This window comes from Zerene cesonia, chromosome 10 (assembly GCF_012273895.1).
Source record: "Zerene cesonia ecotype Mississippi chromosome 10, Zerene_cesonia_1.1, whole genome shotgun sequence".
NCBI classification, from domain to species: Eukaryota; Metazoa; Arthropoda; class Insecta; order Lepidoptera; family Pieridae; genus Zerene; species Zerene cesonia.
In genome coordinates, this window is record NC_052111.1 from 6290282 (window position 1) to 6301471 (window position 11190).

Consider the following 11190-nt stretch of genomic DNA (forward strand, 5'->3'; position numbering starts at 1 on the left):
AGATAAAGATAATTTTTTGAATTTGAAAATGAATAAAATTCATCGAGAAAGGGTTCCCGTTTAACACTCATTGGTTAACTGTTAACCGAGTTGCTAACACTCATAAGAAATATTCAAAATCAGTATGATTCTATCATCACTATTTCTAACCTCATATTTTACTGTCGCGCCCCGCGGTTTCACCCACGTAAGTTCGTATCCCGTACGAATATCGGGATAAAAATTTGCCTATATGTTAATCCAGTTGTCCAACTATCTACGTACCAAATTTCATTGCAATTGATTCAGTAGTTTTTGCGTAAATGAACAACAAACACACGCACATCCTTACAAACTTTCGCATTTATAATATTAGTCGGATTTACTTTGTGCATATGTGCGAATCTAGATAAATTAAACAGCATCGTTTTTGATACTACTGCTTTGTGATGAAAAACATTTGAATATAAATTTATCAAATTCAAAAATCATCCTCACACAACCTATGTACACACATCGTAATATTATTCTGGTTGAAGTTTAGTTTTGTTTTTTCTTTATTTCAATGATGATGAGACTGCGATGTTATCAACAATAAGACTCAAGAACAAGTTTTAATTTTTTTACAAACTAGCTCTACCTGTTTTATGCTAAGCTTGATTATAATTGTGTTTGTGTATGATTTTTATTACAAGCATTCTGTCTAAACTAAGTTAACACAAAGCCCCAGTATACGAAGTAAAGTGTTTTGCTTGATGAATAAGTTAAACGACCTTTAGTAAAGATAACTATGTGATATGATACAATACAAAAGGCTTCTTTATAGTTTAACGGAAAATTTTGGCAATTAATGCACGTTTTTAAGGCCAAAAAAATCATTATGCAATAATTTTTAAATAATCTGTTGTATGTATATGCAATTCTCAAAACTATTCTTAATTATAAAAGAGATTAGGAGCAGATGTACGCGAGTTATACAACAAGGTTCCCTTATATATATACCTATATGTGTTCATATTTGGTTATTACGCAACGAATTGCTTGCTGAGATAGCTTTGTTTTGACACATGTAATAGCACAATTGTAATAGCTAACAAGCACACAAAACGGAATATCCAGAGTTCTGATTGAGTTGAGCTTGTAAGTGGGTAGAATCTAACATTTATTCATGGGATTCTAAAAAGATTTAATCAATGCGAATAGTTTTAAACCTAATTCAAACATAAATCTAAACTAATCCTACGATACAATATTGGACATAATATGACAAACTCAGTTTTCTATAGTAACAATATTTTTTTATCAACAATTTATACATCATTTCATTTGGTACTGGCCAAAAAGGAATGTATTTAACGTTGTACTCACCATGTTCTTTAATAACTTTCACAATCACGGTTTTAGGAGGTTCTTCGTAGGTAACATATCCGCCGTGGCCGCCGTGGCCTCCGTAACCGCCATCGAAACCTCGGCCACCGCCATAACCTCCGCCGTATCCTCCACCGTAACCGCCGCCGTAACCTCCCCCGTAACCGCCTCCATAACCGCCACCACCGCCTCCAATTGATAAACCGCCGCCAAATGATAAACCTCCTCCGCCTCCCCCTAGGCCATGGCCTAGCAGAAGTTTTCCCAACGTTCTCTTCTGTCTGTTGGAGCGACCATCTTTTTCTTCAAGTTTCTGAGAATAATTATATTTATGCATTAATATAATTTTTCGAAATTTCAATGTTTTATAAATAATGATGTAATACTATACGGCAAATGTCATGTATTTGTTATATATTTCTTGAATCTCTTTATAATGTGTTTGTTATACATTTATATGCATGTGCATGGATAGTGGTGCATATTAATAGGCCAATTAGATATTCTATTCTTTTGGTAATAAATAATCAAGTGAACTTTATGAACTGGAACTGACAAATACAAGTAATATAGTGTTCTTTGTATAAATTTTCATAAAAGTAAATACAAAGTAAGAAAATTAAATTAGTTTCTTTAAAGTGTATCAATATCCAGTCTAAATGAATCAATTACATACAAACATACAGGATAAACATAAAAGTGTGTTAAAAAAATAATGAAGTTCTTGTAACATCTGACTAAATGACCTATGAGTTATTATTATTGATGTGCTTGGTTAGTATTATTACAATAATTATTATTCATATCAATTGAGACTCCAATTTCCTTGAAGTGAGTTGATGTTATTTAATTTCTTATAGCTATTCAGTAAGAAGCATAAATAAAATAGTGTTGATTTAAATATCCAACTATATTGTTTTTATAAAAATTTTAATTCTTATATTCTGACTATAAAAATGATACATACCTTAACATAAATGGGTTCTTGGTTGATATTCAAGGACTTAGCTTCTGGTTCCCTGACCTTCTCCGGTGGGTTTTGCTGAGCGAGGATCACTAGTATCGGAAACTGCCGGGAGCGGTCCGTCACGGGCGTCCTGGAGTCCCTGGGGGGCGCTAACACGGGCGCAACTTGCACTATCCTATCTCCACCTTCAATAGCATTGTCGTACACCGACGCTAGGGCGATATTCGCCAGCGCCAGAAAGCTCACTACATCACGGAATCCCATAGCGGTCACTGGCAAAGGATTCACGCCGCCAACCTATTTATATGTCAGTTTTTCACATCGACGCCACGCTACGTCACTGTCCGCCTACTTGTCTTAACAGGACATCTAGTTTCCCACGATGACGTTATCGTATTTGTTCGCACAGCTCGAGCTGAATACCAGCTATTAATGGAGACGTTTATCCCCAGTTTTAAGAACAATGGTTGAGCTCTGATCGTAATAGCAGGTTGACAAATGAATTAATTCAATTTTTTCACATGATCATCGTCGTTTTGATTGCGCGTCTGGAAAATTTTATTAACCCATGCATTATTGCTATGGAGTGATTAAATAAATATGTAGGTATACGTCTTATTTATTGAAATGGTTCAAGAATATTATATCCAAAGTTTTACATGTAACGAGTATAATATGTTATATGAATAACAATTTTTCGAATTTAAAATGCAATAAAGTATAGTTTTCTTTCTAATAAGCCTTATTCTAGGTTGATTATTTTGAGAAAGGTATCTATTAGTGTTGGTACACACTAGAAAAAGATACTTTGAAAAGCTAATTTAATAAATTCATCATATTTATTCACTTTAAACGCTCCTGGTAAATTAAATGCATTGATGCAGGTAATTCAAAGAATGTACTAGATGTTTGATTTACTTGTTGCTCCATTAGCAGTCTTCGCACATTGGAGGAGCACCTACAAACCGGATGCCTGATCTGTTTGGATGCTACAATGCGAACCTTTTTCTTTTTGTGAGATTATAGGATAAACTGCGTTTATACACAACTACGCATTGTTTTGTTTTTATTATGAACGAGTTATACAGGCAGCCAATGTGTATAAAGAGTATGTTTTAGTAATTACTGTTTTTAACCCAATCCCATATAACTGACACTTCAAATATAAAAATTTCTCACTTATACATAAAAGTTATTAAAGTAAAACATGCTTTTAGCACTAAATATAATTACTAAAATACGTCACAGTACTTTTTTGTCCACACCATCAATTTCTAAAGCAATTTAAAATGTTTTTAGAAAAAGCCTTATTCGAAAATAGTAGTTTATCAAGTAATTGCATCGTGTTTCAACATACATATGATTTATCTAATTATACGCTTTGTGATCGAGTGGGAAATCCGACTCCGTCTCGGAAAAGGTATTTTACATTTTTACATATCATTATTTAATTATGTAAAATAAAAACAACTTGATTAATATATTTGTTTATTTGTTATGCACAAAACCTTAACATGTTTACTATAGTGGAAATTAAGAAAAATAAACAATCAAATCAGATGAAAGATGTAAGAATAAGTTAGTTGTTTCACATCACCCGTGGCGATAAGTAGTTTCCGTGTATTTGGTGTCGTAATTATGTTCTGCAATAAAAAATAACAATTGAATAATTATGCTCTTATTGTATTGATGATCAATTGTAGGCCAGGTCATGGACAATGTTATATAATACATTGATAGAAAGAGATACCATCCGTATTACCATCAATACACATACATATATGCTAAATAATTGCTTTGATGATTACCACATTGTTGAAATCAATAAGTATATAAAAAAAACTAACAATTTATGCGTTTAATATTGTGCTTCATTACCTGGTAGGATTATTACGGTGGATCCTGAGTCTCTATTTGGGTATCCCCTATTGCCATAATTGGATCCTGAAAATTTTACAAAATGTCATAATTAAATTATATTACTAAGAACAACAATAAAATAAAAACTGTGAACTGTAAACATTTTTTAAAGCAAGTTTATTGTGTAGATCAAAGGAACTGCAAACACTAGGAAGGATCTAGTAACAGATTTTTCCACTTAATCATAGGTATATAGGTACCCATGGTATTAAACAGAGCTATTAAATAATGCAATAATATTCATCTAAATATTTTTTATACAAATTTACATTGTTATCGGTAGAAAGACTTCTTCAAAGTAAAATATGGTACTTTATACGTATTATCACAGATAATAATGGTGGTAAAACGGACTTGGTAATTCCTTTAATGAAAGATGAATATTTGTTTAATACGATTAATATAAAATTAACTAATTCTTTTACCTTTATTTGATACTACAAGAAAGTCTTCCCTTGCATTGCGGCGTAGTCTCGGAAAATATTCTAAAAATAAATAATTAACTTGTTTATATAATTATGCATCATGTACTATTGTTATTATTAGCTTATAGACGATTATATTATATTGTAGTGACTGCATTATTATTGCCCTATGCCGCAATTTTTCTAATATTATGTTATCTATACATATATAGGTGTCTGTATAACTATACCTTCATTTTTTTGCTTCTGTGGATATTTATTGACCTGAAAATAAAAAATGTTTTATTAAATTAATTATACCAAGATTAGTCAGTTGTATACCCAGTTTTCACATAGGATGTAACCCTGATAAACAAAAGCAAGATAAACCAGAAAGAATTCTTTAATATAAATAATTTTTAATTACGTGTGCTTTGATTGACGTATCATCATGATCATCTGTTTGTTGTGCACAATTCACGGCGAATATTAGAAATAAAATCGTAAACATGGCAAATCGAAACCACATAGTGACACTTTTAAATATTCTCCGTTTATTTCACAAGTAACTTTCAAAACTGCGCCTATACAATGTGATGGAAAATTTGCGTTTCTTTTATATACCCTGACTTAGATATAATCTATGTAATGAAAAGTGGTTAAGGTTAATTATTTTATTTAATTGAGCTCGTTTGAGGAAAACAAAATAATTAAAGACAATAAGCTTGACCAATCATTCGCACATATCGTCGTATCATAAAGTTATATATACTGTTTGCTTTTCTAAACATCTTTACAAAATTAATTTTCCATAATAATAATTCTGAGAAGGATATAATTTATAGTATAGAATTAATAATCATGCTAAATGATGTTATAGAAGGTCAATAAGCCAATAATATCATATTAAAAGTGACGTTGGTTCGTAAAGACTACTGTATTTCCCTCTTATTTTATCGGATAACAAATGCATAAATCAAATGTTTACTTACTTGCTCCACCACCTGCGGATTGCTCCTCCAATTTCTGGAAAGTTTAAAATGACGTCATGATTAATTGCTAAGAAAAATAACTTTTAATAGTATCACCACAGGAAACATAATACTATCTTAAGTATATATAAAATGTTGATAGAAATTGAAAGAGACGTTGAGTCGCAATCGTTTTTCTCTATAAATATGAGTTTTTGGACAAAATCGTAGCAAACAAATAAACGAATAAGAAATCTTTCCTCTTTATAATGTTATAAAATAGAAGACATACAAGCTCTATATTGAAACACTAGCTATTCGCCCGGGCTTATTGTAGTACATAATATCGCATATATAGCACTGAGATATCACGTACAAATTTAACGTTGAAAGAATTTTTTAATTTGATGCATTTGTTTCTGAGATTACCCTCCATAACTTTACAAACTCATAAACCCTCCTTGGGTTTATGAGTTGTTATGTAGTTATATAATATTAGCATAAATAAAAATACTTTTAAAGTGTTTACTCACTTTTACATGATAAATAGTCGGTGCTTCGTCGTTGTGGTTAGGCTCATTTACGGTATTATTACTCGAAGACAATAACAGTAATACTGGGAAGTCTTTAGCTGTTTCAGTTATTCTGGCTCTGCTGGTCTTCGAAGCGGCTAGCACTGGCGATATTAAAACAACCCGTTCTTTAGAATCATTGAAATTCGATTGCACTAAGCTTATAAAAGATATGATTAATAGGGATATTATTAAAAATCGCATGGTGATCAATGAATGCTTTGAATATTATTGGAAGCTTTATTTATATGCTCTTGATGGATTCATGATCACGATTTGTGAGCGATCTTCCGAGGTTCGTATGTCCTTACAATATCTGACATCATTATTTTAACTAATGTTCAATTGTTCACTACTAGAATCAATAGAATACAGGTACTCGATATTTGTTATTGGATATGAACTTTTATATAAGTATAAGACAAAACAGTTAATAGACCATTTATGTACATTGAATCTTTTTTAAAACAGTAGTTGTTTTATAAAAAGGATGTCTAACACACTCCAATGGTTAGAAACTTTTTCTGTTTGTATGTCAATCACGTAAAAATTACAGTTGTTTGTGTTGATTATTTACGAACGCGACATTTCCAAAAACGAGGTTTTTTCATTCAACTGTATTGTTATAGATTTTACTCGATAAATCCATGGGTTTTGATTCGATTGTTCTCATTTAGATCTATTATATAATCTAGAGTAATACGCCCCGCTCCATTAATGTCCGCATCGGTTAACTTTTTTGTAGAGATGATTTATTCTTATTCTGAATTTCAGTAAGAATGTGCAAACATATGGTAAATTTCATATTACATAGGTAAATAATTATTTTTGGATAATCCTCTAATCTCCTATAAATCAGTTTTAATATGGCTAAGTGCTACTGCATGCTATTTAAAACACGTTTATTACGAAATTTAAAATTCCAAAAAGAAAAAAAAAGTTATAATAAAGATCATTGAATTCATGTTTTAACATATTCAAGCACGTATAATAATAATTTTTCATACCTTCCATTCGAATAACAATGATAATATTTATCCACGCGCTTGAGAAGTTTCCCACAAAATAATTTAAATTTGATTTAAGCATAATAATAAAAACATATAGCAAGATTCGGAATAAAAAGGTCAAATAATAATTTGCTAGCAATAGTTAGTTGTTGGATCTATAGATCCAAAGAACCAAGGTTGTAATAGCTGGGCACCGGCTATAATAAAAATAATAATAAAAATCATCTTTATTTAGTTCTCACAACATTAGTCCATAACAAAAACTATAATAGAGTCTTACGGTGCACTGAACGTATAAGCTGTTTTAATATAATTAGCTTCACCAGTTTGGGTCCTCTCATTATATGATTTTACCCTCTTGTTAAAATTTAGTAATTTACAGTGTTATCGCATCGATGTTGATCTTCTGTGTGTTTAAAGTACTAAAAAGCATTATCTTCTTATTCTAAATCTTATTACACAAATCCTACTAATATTATAAACGTGAAAGTTTGTAAGTATGGATGTATGGATGTTTGTTACTCTTTCACGTAAAAACTAATGAACCGATTGCAATGAAATTTGGTACGTAGACAGCTGGACAAATGGAACAACATAAAGGCAACTTTTATCCCGATATTCCTACGGGATACAGACTTACGCGGGTGAAACCGCGGGGCGCAGCTAGTGATTAAATAAATGACGCTAGATGATCCTAACGATCGATACAATAAAAAAGCAATTTTAGTACAATTTACTGGGTTTTATTCCCGGGTGTGACAAGCGCATTTTTATAAATCTTTGAATGCAAATCAATTTTTTTCTTTTCAAAAATAATGGAATGTTTTATTTGAGTAATATTATCTAGCTCTTAAGAATATTTTCTCTTCAGGTGGCATACCAAAATCCCTACTGTATGTAATGCCAGATTTAATAAGTAATTTGGATTTGTATGGTGAAAAATGACATTTCAATTTTTTTAAATAAATTTTTAATTAAACAAGATATCGTAGAATATTGATTACAAAATGCATCTCAAAAAGCTGTGGCTATCTACTGATTTTTCCATTTCATCGTTTTAAAAGAAGTCTTCACACTGAAATGAAAGAAAAGTCACGTATTCAGAACACAGTTAAGAACAACATAGGTTTAGGAAAAGATTCACCCATATTTATGCAACACTGATATGTAAAATTGTAATGTATAGCTACCATAATACGTCTTACAAGAATATTGTATCTCTTTCTATTTTTCATTACATAATTGTGAATACAATTTTTACAAGATGTAAGGAACTTACGTTTTATACGATTTCCTGTGTTGCCATTGGGAAATTCAAACTAAGAAAACTTTCAATAGCAGTTGGTTTTATAATTTCAGCTGATGAAAACATATCATCCCTGTGTTCCTGAGTAAACAGTTCTGTTTCGATTGTTGGGTTAGTGGCTATTTTGGGCACAAATACTTCTGTTGTTTTATAGTCCGGTATGGTTAACGATGCGAACGCAGTCTCAAAGTCTTCATTGAACTCTAACCTCGGTGTTGGTTGCACGTTAAATTGCGCATGCAAAGGAATATATGTTCCTGACTTAAATGTTATTTTTAATGCACTCGCTATCTGTACGTAAAATATGTAAACCATATAGAAATGAGCCTTAATCATTGTTTATTCAACACGAAACACGAAAGAATTGGCACGCTGTTTAAACTGGAGTGACCAGTAAAAGTAATTTCAAGTTCATTTATAAATCCATCGCCGGTTTATAGTATATCAACATCAACACGAAATATTGGGATATTGATGAGTTTTGAAATTGTATACATTGCTCAACTTTATTCGCTATGAGAATTTGTAATCCACCCGAATCCTCTCGATAGATCTTAATAATAAATATAATATCTCGCGAAATCAACTACACTGCTATATACAAAAATATGCAATTATAACACATCAATTGTATGTGTGATGAAGATTCCATAACCTTTGGCATTGAGGCAAACGTGTTCATCGACCAGTGTAACCTGTTATTAAATTCATCTGCACAGTTTTTATTTATTGGTTACCTGATGCGGATTGTAAAAATATTCAAAGGTGATAAATTCCATTACCATTTTGGTCATAGCCAGAAGTTATCTTGGTATTGGGATATACTCTAACTTAAATGTAATTTGTAGGCAGGTCCATAAGTTGGACATTTGCATGAGTCATGGGCAAGACCAGGATCTTGAATGAGGCTATCGATTGGCTTATGTGACGATCATGACAACAATACATTGCCATAAAAATGTCGAATTCAGTCATATCAGAGTCCAACTACTGTACGTATATAGCGAAATTAACTGCCAGTGCTGGGGACATTGTTTATATTCGGTTTTGTCCATTATTTTTCATGTATATGGGTGATACTGTTCTTGAATTACGCTTGCATTCCGATTCTGGATTCATAGCAAATTCTAGTTAAAGAAACCAATTTTTTTATACAAGTTATTATGTTTTGTCAGTGCTGGTCCTACTCGTTAAGTTTATAACACACAGCCATAGAATACACAATTACTTCCTTTAAATAAACATACTAGTTTTTCCATAGTGTTAGGTAATCATTATAGTTTATTCAAATCGATTTAAATATATGGAGCTTTAACTGCTTTTGAGAGAGGACAACATTTTTAATTAGCCAATTTTTTTTAAGGGTACAAAATAAGTACTGCTTTAGAGAAGTGAAGAAGTTTCTTACCAAAGCAATAGTATTTTTTTGCTTATGTTTCTCAATAACTAAATTAACAAAAAACTTTTAAACTGTTGAGGTGATTCTTTTTGTGTTTGATAGGAAATTGTTGTTCTCTCAGGGGACGTCATTGGTGACTGTTTTGTAGAAAGGCGTAATTCCTTTATGTGGATTATATTCAAGGATGAATCTATTTATACAAAAGATATTAATCACATGCGGTTAACCGCAATACAAATGTGTGTTACAGGTAAACATGGTATGTAATCTCGATACCCATATCCGATCTAATGTAAATATCTCTCATTTTACTATGTCATTTTATTACCTATGTCTGAACAAAAATTCTTATATCAGTAAATTTTGTTTCATACTACTGACTGTATATATGTACTATAACCCATCTACGTATGCAATCTATTAAAGTCCCTAATTAAATTTATTCTTATTTAATAATAAATAACAAAAAAATTTACTTATTTCAGAACATGCGTCCCATATTTTACAAGTGTAGGTATTATATTAAACCATAAAAAAGTATTTGTGTTTTCCTTTTTTTATATAATAACAGTAAAATTATACATTCCAATATAGAACGCCTTTTGAAGACGGTACAAAAGCAGGAGCAGTCATTATTTTTAAAATTTTAAAACTCCTTGCTAATTTTGATTGCCATTATGTGCGGTGGATAAATTTGCATTGTATTTATTGTACAATGCCTTTAAGTTGCTAAACTGTTATAGGCATTAAAGCATTGGATTTATACAATTTCTATGTATAGCTATAGCCATTAGTTCAATAATTTACATATAATAACCGCGGTGAAGGTATCTCTACCGAATACCAATCTTTGTAAAATATTTTCTTAGAAATTTAGACCAATTTTTCTGAAATTTATAACTCACACGAAGAGGATGCACTTATATTTTTGCTATGGTTTGGCAAAATGATGTGAGTTCGAATTCCACCCCGTGATACATACTTTATAGTTCTGGAGCCAGGGTCCAAAGTCTAAAAAAATTGCGCCTGTTTCGAATATAATAGCAAATGCTCGTATCTCAGATAGGTAGAAAAACAAGATATTTTATCGTACTTACTGAAAAGTTTCACGTTACCTATTTAATCTATACTAATATTATAAAGCTGAACAGTTTGTTTGTTTGAATGCATTAATTTCAGGTACTAGTGGTCCTATTTGAAAAATTATTTCAGTGTTAGATAGCCCATTTATTGAGGAAGGCTATAGGTTATATACCTAGTCTTGCCATAAATATTGTAATAAAGAAAAAAGAAA

At 31.2% G+C, this 11190-nt stretch overlaps 2 protein-coding genes and 1 long non-coding RNA gene across 3 annotated transcripts; all 3 read right to left on the bottom strand.

Annotated features, from left to right (window-relative positions):
- Nucleotides 1-12: 12 nt before the first annotated feature.
- Nucleotides 13-2618, bottom strand: LOC119829512 (glycine-rich RNA-binding protein 10-like). Its single transcript, XM_038352056.1, has 2 exons — nucleotides 2315-2618; nucleotides 13-1660 (listed from the first exon to the last, which is right to left on the bottom strand). The coding sequence occupies exons 1-2, from the start codon at nucleotides 2576-2578 to the stop codon at nucleotides 1208-1210; spliced, it is 717 nt and encodes a 238-aa protein (XP_038207984.1). The 5' UTR covers nucleotides 2579-2618; the 3' UTR covers nucleotides 13-1207.
- Nucleotides 2619-3788: 1170 nt separating this feature from the next.
- LOC119829503 lies at nucleotides 3789-5250 on the bottom strand. The gene is made up of 5 exons (XM_038352046.1): nucleotides 5066-5250; nucleotides 4890-4923; nucleotides 4660-4719; nucleotides 4193-4258; nucleotides 3789-3957 (listed from the first exon to the last, which is right to left on the bottom strand). Exons 1-5 carry the CDS (start codon nucleotides 5165-5167, stop codon nucleotides 3908-3910), a joined length of 312 nt encoding a protein of 103 aa, XP_038207974.1. The 5' UTR covers nucleotides 5168-5250; the 3' UTR covers nucleotides 3789-3907.
- A 2901-nt stretch (nucleotides 5251-8151) lies between these two features.
- Nucleotides 8152-9038, bottom strand: LOC119829504. Its single transcript, XR_005287808.1, has 2 exons — nucleotides 8471-9038; nucleotides 8152-8266 (listed from the first exon to the last, which is right to left on the bottom strand). It is a non-coding gene; the product is annotated as an uncharacterized LOC119829504 (long non-coding RNA).
- Nucleotides 9039-11190: the final 2152 nt, after the last annotated feature.